The 21,925-nt window shown below is 33.1% G+C and overlaps 1 protein-coding gene across 2 annotated transcripts in view; it reads left to right on the top strand.

The window, feature by feature from the left end:
• The window catches only part of Mhcl (Myosin heavy chain-like), a 253,705-nt gene that overhangs the window by 219,076 nt on the left and 12,704 nt on the right, over positions 1–21,925 (top strand). For both annotated transcript variants that reach the window (XM_068767408.1, XM_068767409.1), the window contains 2 exons: positions 7,936–8,025; positions 21,476–21,619. In XM_068767408.1, coding sequence (XP_068623509.1) covers positions 7,936–8,025; positions 21,476–21,619 — 234 coding nt within the window. The remainder of the gene's footprint in view (positions 1–7,935; positions 8,026–21,475; positions 21,620–21,925) is intronic.

Here is a 21,925-nt window from a genome sequence, read left to right as displayed (position 1 = left end):
AAAACTTTAGATCGACCCAGAAATACGCGTATTGTTTTTTTTTTGTGGCAACATGACACCACTGTATAAGGTCAGGTATTCATATTAAATTATTTACTAACTCGTCGGCACTGTTTGCATCTTGGAGATCGATAAAATATTATAGTTAAATATCTGCAATTAAAAAATATGAGTTGTATAACTTCGATGTATTTTAGTGTTTTATAAGTATTTTTGTATTCAGGTAGCGAAAACTTTTCAGATCTTTGCAACTCTTGCCCGTCGACACGCTCTAACTAGAAGTTAGTATGTTAGCTAATGTGCGGCCACGCGTTTTGCCATAGCTTCAGTGTATCTTCTGTCCCGCTATCTAAAATAATCTGATCGAAAAAAAAATTCAAAGAAGAGTTTTCAGCTGTAAGACGTCCACTGCTTGGCTTTAGCTCCCCCAAAATATTTCCAATGGGATCGGTAAAGAGCGGCCTGAGGGAGAGAGGCTTATAATTGATATTGTTATTAATGCATCATAAGAGGTGTGAGTAAAAGTAAATAAAAATATACGGTTGGCCTGTTACTCATGCGATAAACAGACGTACAAATATTTCTTATTGATTATGTTCCTATCAATAATAATATTATGTAAGTGAAACACAATTATATAATAAAGATTATAAATCTGTTCTAAGTAGATATCTTTATATCACACGCTCGTTTCTAGAAGGATTGTAAACGCGATGTTTTGCTATTTCTCGCTTTGTCTATCAAACAATTGCATAAATAAACCTATAAATTGTAAATAAACAATAAACAACTTTAAATGAGAGGTAGGAAATTATGAAAGAATTGTTTATATTTATAGTACACGCGTACAGAAAGAATAGACATCGTTTTTTCTTTATTTATATTTAGAAAATTATTATCTCAATGAATAAGGCATTCAGTCTTTAATCTGGTACGCCTTTGTTAACACTGACTTTTGTGCAAATGTAAGTGATGGTCAATAAATTTATGATGCAGTGTTTAGAACTGTCAGGTGTCAACACGAATGAACGACTCGTTTAGTGAGCAAGTCCCTAAGCCATATCACAATTATTGTTGGACATACTTCAAGAAAATTACCTTAAATGCAAGAGACTGCGAACCATGAGAGATTTCAATGTAAGGATTTTCTTGTTCATAAATTTATCTGGAATTAATTTATTTATTTATACACTCATCTAGATTTTATTTTTACACATAGAAGAAAAGATTTTTGTATACATTACATTTTACTTCTATATTATTGTAGTTTATAGCAGTCGATAGTATATTTACATCATGGTGTTTTTTAGTTTTTTGTTTTCACGGTTTTTACTTATTTTACCTACGTTTATTAACTTCATCGCCCTAGCGGTAACTGGTAGAAAATGTCTTAAGCATTCAGTTCGCCATTATACTTTGTATAAGAAGTGTTTAAACGCATGACGTGTTATACATATCCGTTCACAGATTCAAACCGTAAACCAATGATGCGTCTGTACAACTTGACCGCCATTTACTATTTTATCCTACAATTTAATAATGATTTTTCCTCCGTCTAAACATTAATGTTTCTTTTAAAGAAAACCAGTTATTTTCAAGGCGTATCGGTCGTTCAAATTTAACAAACTTCTGAGATTAAAGATGATAATCTCACATTAACGCTACGCTTCGTAATCTTATATAACGTTGCGTCAGGGATTGATTTTTTACTAGTTTTCATTTTCTACAAATTCGTCATGGAAAAATCCATAATAGAGGCAATTTACAATTCACTTAATCATTACGGCGTTCTTTCTTCTTGATCGTTTATTTTTATTACTAAAGGTCGCGCCCTTCTTGGAAATTCTTTGTCGAAGAATCGAATCTTGAAAGAGTTGCCTTAACAGGTCTCTATGATCTATTTTTTGAGTGCTTTCGTTATTGCGAGACCCATCACCACCCGCTCAGAAACCGCCCATGGGGTTGGTGTTCGTTCTTTTGGTCTTTTTACCTCTATTTTTCCTACGACCACTAACTTATCGAGACTCCATGGTTGCCTCCGAGCTGTGACCAAAGTAGCCCAGAATTCACTTGCAACGGATGGCGGCGCCCCGCTTTTATACAAATTGATTGAGACCAGATCTGATGATTCTCCTGGCAGTCCACGATATAGGTATCATCCTTCGCCAACACTACATTTTATTACGGCCTTACTCTTTAATATATACAAGGCAAACAATTTAGTTCACTTTAATGAATTCATAGGAACTTGACATAATGTTATAAAATAAAAGATCGATGTAACTAAGAGGAAAATCCACTTAGACTATTTACATTGGATTTTTTGTTTTATTGTTAGCCAAACTTGTACAATGAGTTTTCTTGCGATAATCTCTTTGAGGTTTTCATTCAAATTAAATCTAAATCGACGACCTTCTCAATGACGTAGGAAATCTTTTACATTTATTTATTACAATTGAATAATATAAATCATTTGCTTAATTTTAAGTTTTCTGTTCCGGGTTGTGGCTTCTTTTAAAATGTATTCGTATTCGGATAATTTTTATTTAAAAAAAATATATAATCACACGATATAGCAGTTGACTGACTGTCAATTGTATTTATTTTTTGTTTTTGTAAAGCCTCATCATTCATTATCAATAATTCAGTCATAAGAAATCAGGGCAACAGGCCTCCCTCGCAATAATTTTAATAGGACTGGTTGGAAGTTACCTGCATCCAGCGTCTTCCAATGACCTGAACAAGATAGTCTATTCAGGTTATACTTGTCTATTCTCTTCTGTTTGTGTCCTGGTCACTGCCTCCTCAAGTAGCAAATCCACTAGACTATGTCGGTTAATGTCGAAAGCCCAGTCGACGTGAATATCGTAAATACAGATCTATAAGCTGTTTTTTACCATAATGTCACTATAATGTCGAACTTTTAGCAAAAGAGCCACCATCGACACCATTCTTTACATGCTAATAATACTCAGATTGCACGTTTATACTCCAAATAAGCAAAAGTCATTTGCAAACATGTATTAACTGATAATGTAAAAAATTCCGTATTCAATCAAGTAAACGTTCGAGTCGATGAGACTGGTGTACGGAGCCTGTGCATTAGTAAACTAATTATACCATCAGTAACTGTAGAGGCAAGCAAAAACATGGCGGTTGTTGTTAATGCACTCCCATACATACGGAGAGTAACGGACCTACCCTGTTGTACTAGGCTGATCGATGGGACTAATTAAATAAGCAAGATACAAAGACTTTTATTACATCAATATAATAGTAAATAAATTTCTTTACAATGTTAAGTAATGTAAACATAGTTTCTTGATAAATTAAAACTTAAATACGATGTCAACAAATCTAAAAATTGTGCTCAACCCTTTTTAGATTAATACAGGAACCTTCGTAACAACTATTCAGGGAGATTGGTTATAGATGTTTTATAACTGAACTTCACGCAAAAATAATGGATTTCTTTTTCCTAGACCTAATATAATATTTATTTGAAGGATAATTGATGGATTGATTGATCTGAATACAGTCACATGTGATTTTCCTTTTTAAGCAATGAAATAACATCAGATGTATAATTTTACTCGTTAGAAACATTTCTCAGCTAATGTAAAAGCATCTTTACTTCATTTTAACTATCCAATGAGATATGTTGTGGATTTTTCGAAAATAACTCTGATGACTTTGATCACTATACAGTAGAGAATTATTCTCTTAGTGAATAGTGAACTTTTGGAGATAATGCCTTCAGGAAAATTGCAATTTAATGGTCTTTATCGCTTGCTCATATGACAACTTGTCCTAAAAACGTCACTCTAAGAAGCTGGTCGCGTCAAATCGGTTGGAAAATAGTATGACATCCATTACTCCCTATTTCTAACGGATTATGGTTGTTCAGTATAGTAAAGCGCAATGCATATGTATGGATGCACTGCTCTAATTCACTACCAACCGTGAAATATATGTGACAGCGGTTTTTCACTAGAGCCCGTCGTCAGATAGTATGACGCTGGAATTATTATTATTCAATTAAAATAAAATATTATTTCTTGAATTATTATTCAACCATTGACCTTATTAACAAATAATTACTTAACCCATAGATCATATGAAGAAACTTTTGCTTGATTTTTGTTTAATTCCCTCCTATAAAAAAAAGATAGGACAAATTTTACAAGTAATTTTCTACTTGGAGCCATGTTAAAATCGTCGAAAGATTATGGACGCAGGTGGATATGCTGTTCTAGCAAATTTATTTATTAATCACGATGTGTTTATATCTTCTAGAAAGTGGTTTTTGTTCTATGACGGTGTTTTAGCAATGTGCTTACTGTGAGTGGATATTTTTGTGTGATCATTATTTTATTACTGTCACTTAAGATGATAATTGAAAATCAAAGTTGTTTTGTTGTAATTAAAATATTATTTTAAGTGATCATATAGAATCATAAGCGTCGATCTGTCATATCTTTATTATTACGACTACATGTAACTCTGTATATATTACGTTGCGATTGTAGTAAACCGTTCAATTTTTTTGGATTTTACAACTTTCTTTAGCAAAGTTATTTTAAGACACGTGTTGTACATTTTAAAGTGGAGTCACTTTAAAATGTACAACAAGTTGTTACTATCGTCTATTTTGGGCTGTAATAAAAATATAAAGAGATAGAATTAGACATTAAATATGTATACAATCAAGGTATAAAAACAAATTTATATGAAACAAATAAAAAGTGGCCGCTAATGTTTAGAAGAAATCGCCTCTGGCCATCTAAATCCCATTATACGTGATTCAATTTACAATAATACATAACGTGTAAAAACTAAGCCCTTCATTACGTTGATATTGCTTCCGTGATACTCAACTCTGATGCTGTGACAAATTAAGTATAGATATCTGTAAAAAAGTTACTATACATCCTCGTTAGCGGCTTCAGCTTTGTTACTGAGGAGATAACTTGACGCATAGCATCTGCAACATCACTTAATGGTTATTCTCATATCGTGCTTGGTAATAAATATTATTAAAAAGCGATGGTTTTGTCTGCATGTTTCTAACAAAGGCATTTATCAATTTTATTATAAGTATTTTCTTCTCTTTTTATTACATGTATTTTCAAAAAAATAATTCTCGATAGTGATATCGTATATTCGACTACCTTATTGTTCTTTTTCTTCCTATTTGTGTTAATCGTATATTTTCTGTTGTACTGATTTAGACAATTCACCTGAGTATTGCGTATAATGGACAATAACTTTTAAAGCCTAGAATTCAATGATAGCCGTAAAAAGTTATCAGATCATTTCGAATTCCGTAGCTAAAATGATTATATCGTTATGTAAAGCAACTTTTTGGTAATAGTAAACCATATCAATTAAAAATTTCTTACAAACTTACATGTGCAAAATACTTCAGCGTATGTGATTTCAAAGTAAAACAGAAGATACAGTTATCAATTTTATATGCAAGATGATTGGTTCCCGGAGTAAAATGCTTAAAAGGAATGAATGTATAACTTCTTTGATGTCTATTAATGTATAACACACTTTATCCAAAACTATTTTATAAAAGTTTTCGTCTTTGTATTGGCAATATTAATTAACCTGTCGCTTTCCAAAAGAGTTTTAGAGTGACTTTATACAGGTGATTGAAAATAGGTGTCATTACTGACAAACGATCTACACATTCACTCCTTAAAAACTTTTGCACCTTTAATAAATCATCCTATATAATACATTTAAAAGCTTTGTAGAAAAAAATGTTTAAAACTATATAAATTCGCAGTTTCGAGTGATCAGGCGCACATTAGTCGGTATATTATGCTCAATGCATTTACGTGTTTACAAAAAGCACTTTAAACGATATATAATGTATTTTAATGATTATTATTATGAAGCAATCCAGTGGGGAGTCGGCCCGCTGGTGCGCGAGTAATACAGTTTTTGATGCGTTACATCCTGATGACTTCTTCGAAATATTTAATTTTCATGTAGATTATTGCATGCTCTTACGATTGCACACGTCTGCGTTGCGCAGCAATGGTTGCGAAACCGCTGATTATCGTTGCGAACTTAATTGTTTGTGTTATGTTGTTTTGTTCAACTGTAATTTTATAACAGGAGGTTGCCAAAGATATCATCATTAGCGAGCGTCAACCATAATAGAACGATATCTTAGTTGTTGAAATTATAGGTGTACATACTCAACAATTACTTGAGAACATCAGAGATTTTGCTACAAGAACTTTGTATTTCAAATCAATATAAAACAAATAATTTGTTTGAAAACCATCTAATTGTATTTAAAAAAAGCTTGTTTTGGCAATAATTAAAAGTCTATTGTATAGACATCAATCACGACGATATTTACTTACGTGAAATCATTTGTTTCTTTGTATTTAATGTTTTTTTTATAACTTTGTGTATAGTCAATTTTAGATGTTTTTTTATCTAACAGAATACATAAAAGAACGGCAAACATTAGATTAAATAGATTGCTGATGTACCTAAATAAATAAATACATTTATAACGACGTCGATTGTTTCGTCGTAATTTTCAATTAAATTTTGGCAAAATGGCTGGTCTATTTCCTATAAACAGGATTACAGGAATTCCACATAAGACATTATTATAGCCCTACTAAAATAATAAAAGAAGTAACATTCAATCGCATGATTATTGCTAGTAAACAGTTATTAACAGATCATAATTGTTATATTATAAGAAGGTTGGTTTACTATATATTCATTGTTTTGATTATTTTATGAGGTCCGTAAATACCAGAGTCTTGCTATAAAACCATTTATACGTACATAACTCAAAGTATACCGTAGGAACTATTATCCTATATCCCAGTATCATGTCATAATTCACATAATCCATACTTTACTTATTTTTCTATCTACTGCATACTTTATGTAATTGTGGGTACAAAAAGAAAGAATGTATACGCATTTTAATGCGAGCCATTCACGCGACTGTCACGCTCGAAGGGGCAAGTCGATCACAGACGGCTCACGCGCTTTCTTTGGAAATCATATTGCTTTTGCGCATATGAAAGCCACCGATAGTTTGCAGGCTTGAATACTGTATTTACTATGACCGAAGACATTGTAACAAACGTATCAAGGAGAAATGAAATACAAATAAAATAAAAATCACCTCATTCCTGATTCGTTTTCTAGAAATCTCGTATGTATATCTCGTTTATCATAGTTCTGTGAGGCCTGTCCTCTGCCACTTTCTCTTGCCCAACATTTATATCATCATCATAGCTGATAGACTCCCACAACTAAACATAGGCCACTCCGTCTAGCACAACCTAAGTTCCCCGTTACACAAGTTGTAAGGAGTAAATAAATAAGTAATATATTTACTGCATGCCCTAAAGACACAAAATTAGCATAAAAATTAAACGAAACTGACTATAGTATGAAATAAATAATTAAAACAATCAATTTAGAATGAAGAAAAACTATTAAAAAGTCTTTGACGGTCACCTGAACTTTTTAAGAAGTTACCAATATGTTTGAATGCTTGATGAAAAGAGACATTGCTTGTGTATGTTAGGGATTGTTATACAAGTTTTATTTAGGAAACTTTAGAGAGTGCTTATGCTAAAGCATTAACATGTTATATCACTTCGAGGTATGTATGCAACCTCACGCCCTATCCTACTATTGTATAATAACGTCCCCCTAACATATATACAATTATAGTGTTACCTAAACCGCTGTACCGCGCCTTAATTATATGCGCGGCGAGACGGTGAGGAGTATCGATAACGGTCACGTCAATATACACTACAGTACATAATGAAAAACGCCTGCTATTACTTGCTTTAGCCTACAGATGAGTTCATATCGATATCAATAGTTGTATTTTTGTGTTATTATATGTCTAATTGTATTTTTTTGTTACAGGACGAGCTGGAAACTTTACGTACAAAGTTGGAGAAGGTCGAAGGCGAGCGCACTCACTATAAGAACGAAACAGAAAAACTCGAAACTAAGGTAAGTACATTGTTATTGCACGTATCTCATTCCCTGCAATCGATTACACACTGTATTACAAATACGTCTATTATCTTGTAAAGCTAGAAATGTTGTAAACAATCCTGTTACTGAGAACATAAAGTCCATTTTTAATTACAAAGTAAAACCTGCTTACTGTCTGATAGAAATCTTCGCAAGTAAAAACTGCGTGTGCGCGGACTTCATTCTATTTCTCCTTTTAAGTATTCTTTAAATAGGCCACTGTAATTGTCGGTTATTGGACTAAAATAGTTAAACAAGAATACACGTCGCAATAGTACGCGCTGTTCCCAGACCAAAGCAATGTTTTTGCTCCAACGTAATTATAAAACTGGCTAGAATATAACTAATATGGGATTGTTAGCCGTTATTGGTGGACACACGTTTTTTCGATGGAAAAACGAGTTCGATGTTTAAAATGACGAGTAAATTGTGCTCCTAATGAGCAACGGATTCTGGTTTTGCGCCGGTGGGAAGACCAGTCGTATACAAGAAACTTCCAATGTTGCGTTCTTACTGAAAAAAAATGAATATTCGCGCGCTTTTGCTGACGGTTTACTTTTGTAATGTTATAAATCAATGTCAACCAACAACTAGACAAAAACAAACACCCATTGATTTATTAAAGTATAGTATTTTATGAAAATACTTATTAATTTTTGAAAATCCTACTTATATAGCAAATTATACTAAGTGGTATCCTAGTGGTTAAAGACCGACAACATATAATATATGACTAACAGCATTCACACATATTGTGCGAGCTATATACCCAATGGTAACTGTGATCAAGTTGCTCACAATCGGTGAAGGAAATCATCTTCAACAAATATGCAATTAGCAGGCATAGTGGATTATGGCCTCTTAAATAATGTACGCGTGTTACCAGCCAATAATACAAAACTTTAAACGTTACAGAAATAGTAAATTAACAAAAATTAAAATTTGAAAACGCCTTGAAAAAATTTCATAGCAAAGTTGCATCCACGATTTCTTAATTAAATGTTAAGGCTGGAGGTTTACTGGGTGTAGTTAAAAATGAAAATTTTTGACATTACTGTTGCAAAACCTTTATCCCTCGAAAAATTGACTGTAATATTTTTTTTCTGTTTATCCTAAATCGATGTGTGATTAAAAATATCGAGTTTCGCATAACGATGGCGCTTCTGATTATCTTTTACTTCTGAATGCTAAATTCTGATTGACTATATAATTGAAATTAGCAAGTGCATTACGCAAGATCTAATCTATTAATTTTATAAAACAACATTTTACCTATATAGGTATAAATATTATGTATATTATTTATGTATATAACTTTACAATTAAATTTAACTTAATTTTTTTATTAATTACGCAATTATGGTTAAATATTACTTTTAAATTTTTTCAAGCATAACAATAATAAACTTCAACAAAGAGTCATGATTTACTTCATAACAAGTTTATGCATTAAATATTTTTTGAAATGATTGAACTAATGAAACCAATAAATTAAAATCACAAATATTGTCCCTGAAATGCCCACGGTTCAATTTGATATTATATCCACGTGTTTTTGTAATGAAACGTAAGAAATAAGTAAATTCTAGAAATATAAATATAAACAACTTATAAAGACTTCTCAAGATCTTATTAAATTCATCGGAAGACGTTATATACAGGTCACTTCCATCTGGTCCTATTGGAAATCTGAGGGCGTGGCCTTTATCCAGCTATGGACGTACTAAAGCTGAAACGACAAAGATTAAATAGTATTCATAGTGATTTTTTTCATATTTTACTTTTTTCTTTAGCAAATTCTGCTTTATCTGTTCCTATACTTTATCTTTTCCTTAATGCGTATGGTTTGAATAAATGAATTTATGGAATTAAAACAAGCCACAAGGACATTGTTTCTCAGTTATCGGTTGACTGTCGCGTAATCGATTCACATGAACATAACTCCAAATCGTTAGCAAATCGATTGTTACAATCGAAACAATAGACCGCAATAATCTTGTGTTCACTGGCGAGGAACGGTCTGTCAAGTGCTTAGTGTCGCCGCCTAGGATACCTCGGTTTCCTTGACGTGTAATTATTTTTTCTGAGCACCTGAACTAATTAGATCCTATCTATTAGATGAGTGCGATGTGTAAAAAGTTTTAAAGTGAATAAAAGATATATAAATGCATGTGAGTACTAATTAATATACATTTTTAAAAATGTTATTATTATTTCCAAATATGTGTTATAAATACGGTATATAACTTCGTAAGAATCGATTTCATCGAGTTAGTAAATCTTTCTGTGGCCAGTGTTTTTTACACAATAAGACCCCAGATAACGTTGAACGTTATACTCCTGAACTTGATTTAAAAACATGTCTAGGAACGTTTATGTTATCGGATTAATAAACTTTTAAAGACTATTTTAATGTTTATTCAATATGTAATTTTAGTCTTTTTTTTTAAAAGTAAATAGTCGTGCAGTTTCTTTCGTCTGTCCTTCTCAGGTATAAAACATTTATCTTAAATGTTTACGTCCATCTCATGTAAAACCTTTACTTGCTTTTCAGAATGTGTTTTTGTATATGTACTAAAATATGCGTCAAATTGAAATCTGTACTATGTCTTTGAGATCGTTATATTTAAATTGATAGGACTTCCAAGAAATATCTTAGTAAAATGAAGAAAAAATAAAATTTCGGTTACATTTTTCTGGTAGTCTATTTCAATATTTAATAAGGTGTAATAAGTAGCTAAGTACGTATATATACACATATATATATATATATATATATATATATATATATATATATATATATATATATATAATAAAATCCCATATATATATATATATATATATATATATATAGAGGATTTTATTTTGACATTGGTCATACACCTTCATTTTAAGGCAGATATTAATCTTCTTGCAAGGAAAACTGGATCATGCGCTGTGATTATTTTACGCAAAGCAACCCTTACAGTACTGACGAAAATGCCTTGTAATGAAAGAATCACTATAATCTTGGATCCTTATTAGCAGAGAAACTTTTGATGAATATGTAAATCTGTACAAATCATAAACTTTGACACTCATGTACATCTTCAGCAAGGTCGTCCATGCGACATAGATACCAAAGGAATTCGAGCCGAGCATATTAATAATTTAACGTTTAATTTACATACGATAAAATACACATCACTACGTCGGAAACCACAAGATAAGTCGGTCACCGGTTTACTAGATAAACGACTCGACGCAAATTGACGTGTGGCCTAATAACACCACGACTTATGTCAAAAGTATGTCGACATTACAAAAAACACGCTGTCATTTGTATCGTACTGAAATACACTCGACATTGAAGTGTAATCCCTTGACCGAGAGAACGTAAATACCTCGCTGAATACCTTCGGTACGTTGACCGGACAGGTGGAGTATAGATTTAAAATAGCGTTTTTATTACCTCTGTAAAGACGAGTGTAGGACTCACATATGTAATATGAAAAAGCCCATTGTTTTGCGACATTAAGAAAGATCCATATTGGACTATGCTTGGGATTTTTCTACGAGATCAAATCTAATGAAGATATCTGTAGACGAACGAAAGTAACCTATATAATAGAGCGGACAGTAAGTAGTAGTGGCAGCGGGCATGCCTATCTGTGCGCAAGACTAATGGTCGCTGCGGCTTTGAAGTCCTAGAAAGAAGACCATGGATCGGCAAGTGCGTTGGATGACCACTCACAAAGTGAACAGATGAGCCTATTAAGGTTTTGCAGAAGACGCTGAAGGCGGGCCTCTTCCGAACGATCCTTTTGGACGTTCTTCGGATGGATGATGATGATAGTTTGTAAAATGTTATTCACCTTAGTATTTATACCGTATAAGGAGTGCATTTTAGTATATTAAGATAATGTGTTGAGAAAATTAAAAAAAAATGAGGTTGATACATAATATTTTTTAATATAATTATTACATATTTTGACAGCTCATCGAAATGTTTCGAATGAGCGACATTAAATTACTATATTATATAACGCCAGTGCGGCTCGCCGCTAACGCTTACAAAAATTCCGCCGAATAAAAGTATTATTTCAGTACAATTCCCAAAGCATTAGTCACACTCCTAAGACGAGAACTTTCTTTAAATAAAGAAATTATTATGTAAACTGTACTGGACTAGGTCATTGTGTCATGTTTATAGTTTACAGTTTTTTTATTAAAAATAAACTTTTGATGAATATTTTCTTATCTCGATCTTGACAAAAAAAATTAATATTTTTAATCAAATCAGTTACTACTAATTGGTAACCATAATAAGAAAATGCAATATACCACAAGAATCTATTTATTTGACCCGATAAACATAAATCATTCAAAACCAATATTAAGCCGTGGTATATAATTAAATCACTTATTATCGCGAAAATTATTATCTCCATCATATGAGCTTCGGGACGTTCACTGCTTGACATAGCCTACCACATAAATTTCCAATAAGACGGGGTTGGAAGCGACCTGCATTTTGCGTTTTCTGACGACGTTTAACTTTTATAATGCATAAGTTAATTACTTATTTATTTAAAATTATATAGTCACATACTAGCCGCCGTTATGTTTCAATTCACAATAATTTGATGTCAACATCTAAACGAAATAATTACCTAAAGTGTAATAACAGTACTTTATGAGTTCACGTACTTATATTTTTAATGTTGACATAATTTAGACTTCAAAACACTTGCACGATCACATTTGTTAAATCGTCCATGTAGCATGTCAAAATTAACTCCTTTGAAATGTTAACAAAATTAGACGTAAGTTTATGAAGTCGTATTGCACGTTGCTGTTAAAATTATCGAATGTGGGTCAAGCGCGATTTTTTCTTGATTGTTTTACATAAGAACATAGGATAGGATTTAATAAAAAGTTTATATAATGAGTAGTGAGTATTTTTTTGTGTCATTTTTGTTGTGTCGGAGTTGTGGTTTATTTTGCGACTCAATTTTTTTGTCCCTGCTACCTAATAGACATTTGCAGATTCCACGGGTTTTAAGAAACAAGGATCAGAGGGTTATTTGCCTAAAGCCTCTATTAAGGTAGCGAAAGTCGAGGGCTCCCTAAGAAGTCTAGACCCGGGTCGCTAGATACTATAGTTTCACCAAGTTAGGTGACCGCCAAGCTCTTAGATAGTTTAAGGCGACGCTAAATTTTGTGATAAGGCTCAAGGCAACATCGACTTAGACTGTCACTAGCCGAGGATCATTGTCCAAAAAGTTATTCTTTTAAATAATCTTGTGTATTACTTTTATTAAAATAAAATGTTACGTTCGATAATATAAAAGTAACTCGCTCAGTAACACTGTGTAAACCGCATGTCGCTCACAGAGCCACGCTTGCCCCAATTTCACAGATTTAGTTGTCCAGAAATATTCCTTGAGCTGGAAAATTGTCGTGTCTATATTGGTGGCCGACATTGTTTAATATCCAAACTGCTCGCTGTTTATTTACTCTGTAACTGCCTTAAATATCTCTATCTTATTAATAAAATTTAGTGATACGCTTTTCCTTGTACATTTAAACACAATTTACGAAAAGACTTTATTAAAAAGGTAAGTGACTTTAACAAAATCGGAGCACTCGCCTTTGTAAGTAAAAGATTTCGGCTAAATGATCTCAGCATTGAAGCTGTAAATGTCGAATGCCTTTAATCGCCTTCAATTAAAAAAAATACTCATCCTTATAAGTGTTTTTTCGTTAATTTACAGCAAAAAGATTATTAGTGCAATAATAATTTCATACTTGCAATACTTTTGGTCCATTACCTTCTATAAAAGATAATGGTATCTTCAATTGGAAATTACAAGTTATTTTTTTTATTTTTTTCTGTGTTGTGGGTCTATTGACACACTCATGAACTAAGCTAAGAGCTGAAGAGTCAACTCTCAGCGTCAGAAAATTACACGTGCTTTTAAATAAATAAAGCCTATTAGTACCAAATCCGCACTGGATTGTTACCAGAAACAATAACTCAAGATTATAAATAGCTCTACTCTATTTTATTCGACGTCATTGTATTTTATTTAATAGTTATTTGCTCTTTGACGTAATGTAGAAGAAGCAGTTTGTAGACTAGTTTTTAAGAAAAATCGACATTTTTATTTATCTGAATGTAGTATGAAAAGGACCAATAGTTAGCAACTTCCGCACATGCATGTACGGAAGTGGCTAAATATTGGTCCTTTTTTTACTTAGGATGGACTTCCGCAAAATAACGCACGATTTTATTAAATATTTAAAACGAATGTTTCTTCGAATACTGTTTCGTTAAACTTGGTAGAGATATCTATGAGTTAATATATCATAATCGTCACGCTATGCAGGCGAGTTAGCGATCGCAGTACGGTATTATGGTACGCAAAAGACGCTGCTGCTCATCCTCTGGAAACTTATTTGTGTTATTTGTGCAAGATTATAACCTACCACAAAGTACTTAATGTAAAAGGCAAAGATACAAATGATAGTAAGAAGTAATATGTTTACAATTAAATATCATATTTCTTAAAACAAGACTTCTGTGTTGTTTAATAAGTACAAATGGCAATGTTTTATAGTTTGTATTAAAACTCGAATAAAATTAAATTCAACATCTGCCAAAACTTTGATTTAAATTGTAAAATCCCACAACGGATTAGACCAAGCGCTGTTTTATTTTGTACGAGTATTATTAATAAAGTGCAAAAGGCTATTATTAAATCACGCGTAGTCTTTCGTTACAACGAATTGTCTTGGAACATAACCGTCGTATAAAAATAATATTATTATTATTAATGTATGTAAGATACAAGAAAAAAATCTTCGATAACAATCATTGTAATTTGCCTAAATTATTTATTGTATTATATATATTTGTAAAAGTCAAGTAATCGCGTTAAGAATTGTATTGAAAAACCCAAGCTCTTAAAGATCAATAAATAAAATAACTATAGATGTTTAGCTAACTTATCTTGGATCAATAAGAAATTATAAAATAACATTTTGCCTAGCTTTTATACTTTCGCCACGGGTTATACATAAAATCGAACAATGGCAATAAGTCGTGAAAATATTTAATCTATATATCATTTGGAAGGCTCATTAGGTGGACATACAACATGGTCAAGGTCGCGAAAAGTCACTGGATACGGGCTAAGTAAATCCGGTTACGTCGCAATATTTAAGTAAGACCTGTCTTGCAGTAGGCATCTATTGGCTGACAAGATCTATTTTATACATGAAAACTTAAAAAGATAGAAAAATGCTTTTGAAACCATTTCCCTTGAGTAAAAGTAAAAAATTTAAAATAACTTCTATAATTCAATAATTTATACAAAATGGATCGTATGATCAAAATATTTACTGTATAAAAATTTTAGAAGCGATGGGCGGTAAAATTTTACTGCATTCTTTGTTTACGCGTTGGTTATCAATGACAATACTGCGGTTTTATAACGTAATGATTTTGAAATATGAATTTCTATTATACAAGTGTTCCATTAAGTTTTTAAATGGTTTGATTTGATGTTTTAATGTAACTGTTTAGTTTGGCTTTAGTTGAAGTAACCAATTTGCATAGTTAATTATTATTTTACTTATTAATGATGTTTGAATAAGTCGTCTGGACGTGGAGTCCTTCAGCTGAAATGATAATGATAAAGTATAACATCTCGTCTATATAAATCTTTGTTTATTCCCAACAGTGAACAGAAGCAGCGTATATCAAGTTGTGTTCGCTACTAACGATGTAATTCTTCGAATATTAGTTATCAATAAAAACTCAGTAATATGTTGTCTTTGTCGACATTTCCTATTTTTGTTTACAACGTGAGAATTTATCCATTGTTTATTGTTATACTTGTATCGTTTAGCTGTTATAGTTTCTCTTTATTGTCATGCATTATGTTACAAAGTGTTTTTTTTTTTTTGCAAGCGGACCTCTAGCCATTATCACATTAGAGCTATTTGTTGCACTCCTTCAAGCACTAACCGACTCTTGTATTAGGCTTTTAGGTCTTCTGATCTAGTTTAAGTATTTGCCATCATATATCATATAATGCTGTTTGCTTTTGGTAAAATATTGGTTATTTTTGAGTGTGTTTTTAAATTTTCACAATAACCTAATTTTGCTTGCTCTTAAAGTCTATAGTTCAAGCCATAAGTTCTTCTGAGAGGCTTAATTATATAGTGTTATAGACAAATATCTGGTTGTTTAGACACAGTGCGATAGCTGCTTAGCTTTTATGTGGCTTGCCCATTTGAAGTTTACGTCCAAGTGGAAACCAGGGTATGGAACATCAACTTAAAAAAGTTATCTAGGAATGGTTAAAAATTCAGTGAACAATAGTTCTATAATTTTAATTAAGATTCCGAATAAGATAATACCGGGAAAAATATTGAATTTAATATATTTTTGTGCATAGTAACAATTACTTTATGTATAGAATTTAAGTGTTTACTCTGTTTTTAGGAAACGTTTAAAAAAACAGCCTTATGATTCCCTAACCTCAACGTCTCCTTGCGTTTCACAAGAGGTTTTTTTATGTTTTATCATCATTATTTATAAATATCCTTTCAGCAGTAGCTAGCCTATATCCATTGTTCTTTCTTATTAATTTCTAATAAGACCGATAGAAAGGAGCCTTTACCATAGTGTATTATTTTGAGTTTAATTAATGTAATAATATGAAATCATACAATTTATTACACATCATTTACGATGAGACTACCGATTATTGTACTTCTTGTTTTGCCTATTGCGCGTATTTTTTTGGATCCGACTGTCTCTATGTTCCATAGTTTTTAAATAAAATGCAGTGTTTGCCCGTTTCCACACGTGCTGTTTGACGATGTGTCGGGATCGGGCGTCTGTTGCATCAATCGCATTGGCAGACTCCGCGACGGGCTATTTATTTCTCATCGGACCCGAACTGCCGGGTGGGGGCGTCCCAGTGGCACAGTTAGCTCATAGTAACGATACCCTGCCGCTTGTATTCAACCAGAACTCGACCGCTTATCTTACGTTTTCAAATCTGTCATAGGAAAATTAAAGTTTTTCATAGCAGTCTCGGACTAGGAAAGGATTTCCGGGCATAAAGATAATAAAACTATGCTTACATGTCTTTGTACTGAAAACAAAAGACAATGTTTCTTGCAATATTTTTCTTATTTGACGACCTTTGCATGAAAAGGTGTATTTTGAGGAATGCATCTTTGCTATTTACTGTCACCGCGGCCGGCCTCCTTCAAACATATCCATACGGTATCTAGCAACAGAATTTTTTTCTGTTTTACAGCTACTACAGCGTTTTGTTGCAAATTCTTTATAGGCTTAGAAGATTTTAAGATGAAAAAATTATTCTTTACTTTTTTTAATTCTTAATATACTAACTTTACGAAGTTATGTAGGACTAGCTGACCCAACAGACGTTGTTCTGTCTTATCTATGATGTGGTAAGATATCCTATGGAATGAACAAGGGCGATGGAATTCATTATATAAATAGATATATAAGAAATATAGAAAAACATATTTTTATTGTTATGGTAAAACGTTAATATTATTAACATCATTTTTGTTTTTTGTATATCATGAAGTGATAAATTTAGTAAAGCCGTCGCTTTATAGTAAGTACTGAGTAATAAAGATGCGTTTCACCGTGAATAACACACATAATCTGGTATAGATTTTAGATTTTCTTTAGATGAAAAAGTCGATAGTTTTAAACAGAATGATGATAATGCTTATTCAATACTGCTTCTACCTGTCTTATTGGAAATCTATGGGGGGAGGTCTATGTCCAGCTGTGGACGACCTTCGAATAAATCAATTATGATGATGAACCACGTTAGTTTACCGTATTGATAAGCACATAAATGAAAACCCAGCAATAAATTAAGCATATTTGTCAAAATCTTCAGGGTTTATATTCATTAGCTCCGGAACTAAACTAATAACTGGGCATAAAACCACGCTATTTTAGACACCATTAACTAAAGCGTCAGTGATTCTTGGCATGACGCTGGTTGTTTTTGCCAAACGAAGCAAATTTTACGTATTTGCTGCGATCCGTCAAAGCACTTTTTTATTGCACTCACTCTGTTGGCCAAAATAAACATTGTCGTGTGCTATTCGAAATATGCACCCAAAGTTGTAATGTTTTTATTTTCACTGATCACGAAACATTGAATTTAAAAATGTTGAGTTCAATGATTCAATTATGATAATCATTTGTCAAGAGAATAATTCAAGAAGAGCCCAATTTGGCAAGAGCCAGTATCAAATTAAGCTCCTCTATTATCACATGACCGAAATTAATAAAAAAATATTTATTGAAAGGAAATATTTATGTCAGTACAAAATTTTCATTACTTTTGCTTTTGTGACGAAATGAAATGCGCTAAATAAACATCAAACATTTTCTAAGTTTTTTTGCGTTTACATAATAATATTTGCTATTTATATACGTGTAAAAATACTAGTTTAAATTGTGAAAACATCATTATCGAAGTCAATTCATCATTCAACAAACTTTTAGTATTTGAATTAAATATTTGGTAAATGTACTAGTTCAACGCAGATTCCAAAAAAAGTAATAGCTATGCACTAGTGCTAATCGGAGAGACTACTTTCGCTGTTGTGTTTATTTTTTGTTTTTGTAGGCGTTTCTGAAAAATAAAAGGTTAATTAAATATACTGTAGCGAATTATTGCTTTTGAATATTTTCAATGATTAAAAGATTTTTTTTTTACTTTTATTTCAATAAAAGAAAGTGCAATTCGAAGTAGGATAGGCATAAAATATTGCTAATTTAAAGGAAACTAAAGTAACAAAAAATCCGTAATTATTTAATTTATTCTCAATTTTGTACTACTTCACAAAGTTTGAAGGTCTGTCAATTGGTTGCACTTCGACATGTTAGCAAACTAAAATAGTCCGGGAACGCGCGACCGGCGACCGCGCGGCAGCCGAGTTAGCCGGCGCAGTGCGCCCGCGAAGCCCACTCTGGCCGGTTCTATTTCCAACCGATGTCCCGACGCATCCCGAACCGCTAACGACGATAATACCGCGCGAGACTGTGAAATGGCACTGGACTTTCATCGCGGGAAAAACTTCCGCCTTTGTTGGAAACGCGAGCGCATCGGAGCGTAGATCACAATGCCGCACGCCCAGCATCGCACCCGCGCAGTAACCGGTGGAATGAACGGCACCGACAACCCGCTAACCCTCCACATATCCAATTCAAACAGTACAGTAATATCGACAAATGGAACTCTATCGCCAAATTCCAATGGGCCTCTCTCGCCGCCCATTTTGGATGCGACTCCAAAGAAACCGCCAAAAGCACCTCCTAGCCGTCCCATTCTGCCAATGAAGAAATCAAAAACCCTTCCGATTAACTTTGAGGAGAAAGTGCCACCAAAAGTTGCAACTGGCATCCTTAGTGGTAAAAAGCTGTTAATAACGAAGCCATTAAAAGAAGTACAGACGATTCCACAGAAGGCTCCTGAAAATGACAAATTACTGGTGATGCGATCGCCGAGTCCTTCAAACAAAAGAAACATCTCGTTATCCGTAGAGACGGGGTCCATCGCGGAACTCGCAAAAAGGCACGTGTCCAACGGTAGCATCTTAACCTCCCGTTCACCGAGTCCCTCATCGTACAGCAGCATTAAAAGCTCAACGAGTCAGTATTCAACATGTAGCAGCAACGATACCTTCGTGCCTCTATCCCGATCGTCCAGTATGAACTCCACTTTATATAACAGAACACCGACGCCACGCAGAATGTACCCCCAAACTACAGACAGCACGCAACGCGTTGATTTAAAGGAATTGAGATCCAAAGAGCAATCACCAGTGGTATTTGATGCTAATTTATCTTTCGTACTTGGATGTAATAAGCAACCAGTACGACAGAAGTTCAAACCGATCGCAGCCCACCTGGAGGAAGGAACATCTTCAAATTATTTAAGCTCAAAAATAAACAACTTCCTCAGGAGAACAGATCATGTTATGGACGAATGGCGGAGGCTCGGCCACAAGGAAGATCTGGATATGTATTATAATGGTCATGATAGAAGTATCGGTAGATCCAAGTCAGCTACTAACATCATGATCAAGGGCTTCACGTTGTTCAGCCGTAATGGAAGTAGAGCGAGTAGCGTCGCCAGATCACGGGGAATATCAGAGGACAGAACAACTGCTTCTGAAATGGATGAGGTAATAGGGCCACTAGCTAATCTAAACAATAACGCGAGTGTTGTGCGGACACCGCCTGTATCATGCAATAAATCGTACTCGACCTTTCAAACGGTTATAAACGTTGACGGTGGCGCTAACACTTGCGTCCGTTGGCTAGCTATTGTCGCGTACGGGGCTGGTGCCAAAAAATATTATTTCATGTGTTCGTTTTGTACGATACTCAACAGACTTGTAAAATTCTTGGCTATTTGTCATAGAAAGCCATCACCATTGTCATTCAAAATAAAAGCGGAAACGTAAGTTTTACAAGAGGATCGAAACTCGTTACATAATTTAACGCAAACGCTGTCTTGAACCGGGAGGAAGCGCCGCGTGCATTTGGCAGCAGTAAACCTGCAAGCGGTACACATCGCAATGTTTGTTATGGGCGAACCTCCCACTCGCGACGTCAGTACGTTCCAATTTTAAACCGTAAAACACTGTTTAAATTATTACCAGCTTGTTATGAGGCCATTTGGAGCAGTTATAAATGATATATGATAACGTGTTAATTAAAACCTTTTTACGAAGCAATGTAATTGGCGTTGTTAGATGCAGACAAATTATAAAAGCTATTAATAATGTGGGTAAAACATTTAATTGGCTGGAAAATATCTCGTATCACCACGTAACAAATGATACAAATCGCTCAACGTCTACTGATATAAGTTTGTATATTTTTTAATTGTTTAATACGATAATCGATTAACCGTTCATCGGAACTCGAATTTAAAAAAGACATTTAGTTTGACATTTTAACCGTAATGGTTCGCGCTAGACGTAGTAAGGTGAAAATCATAAAATAAATAATTTATTATATTAACATTTTTCTGTTGTACTGTAGTGTAAAAAAAAACTTGTTTATTTTCTCTGCATTCAAATAAATGCTCTTTTTGACTCCATAAATAATTCCACTTTTTTGCAATTATTTATGCTATTATTGTGCATGCCAAATAAAAAATATTTTCTTCTTCTTTCTATATAAAAGTTGATCAAGGAATTTTATTTGCGTTTAAAGCTTTGGTAACTAATATTGGGAATTAGTCATGAATTAGTGACGAGAGTGAAAATGTGTTTGGCGTCTCAAAAATATTTTTCTAAAGTGCTCTGTGAAAAAAAATGCAATTTAAATACCATATGAAACATCTTCTGTCGACAGCTGTCAGAGGTGGGCGGTGAGTTAGCGGAGGAGCGCGCAGCGGCTGCGTTGGCGACAGAGAGGGCCGACGCCGAAGCGGCAGAGAGATTGAGGGTTGAGAGGGACAACAGAGATTTGGTCGCAAACAACCAACGCCTTCAGCAGGTACATATTAATTATTAAAGAATTTTTGTAACGGCACCTATAAAACCGTTTATAAAATTTGATTTTTAAATAAAAATACCTATATATCAATATCTGAATAAACCTAAATGTTTTATTTGTTAAATATGAAGAGTAATGAAATATTTAAAATTTTAATTACGAAGTTTATAATAATATATTAAAGACTAATATTAACAAAAAAGTTATAAAGTGATAAAATTCTGAATCTTTTCTATGTATCTTTATCGAAAATACATAATTATTTGTACGATCTTAACGAATAAAATAAAAATTTTTGGGTCACAG

The sequence above is a fragment of the Battus philenor genome, unplaced genomic scaffold, assembly GCF_028537555.1.
Source record: "Battus philenor isolate CCGP_79_NKW_IND1 unplaced genomic scaffold, ilBatPhil1.0.hap1 SCAF_23, whole genome shotgun sequence".
Lineage (NCBI taxonomy): Eukaryota > Metazoa > Arthropoda > Insecta > Lepidoptera > Papilionidae > Battus > Battus philenor.
This window is presented reverse-complemented; position numbering and strand designations above follow the sequence as displayed.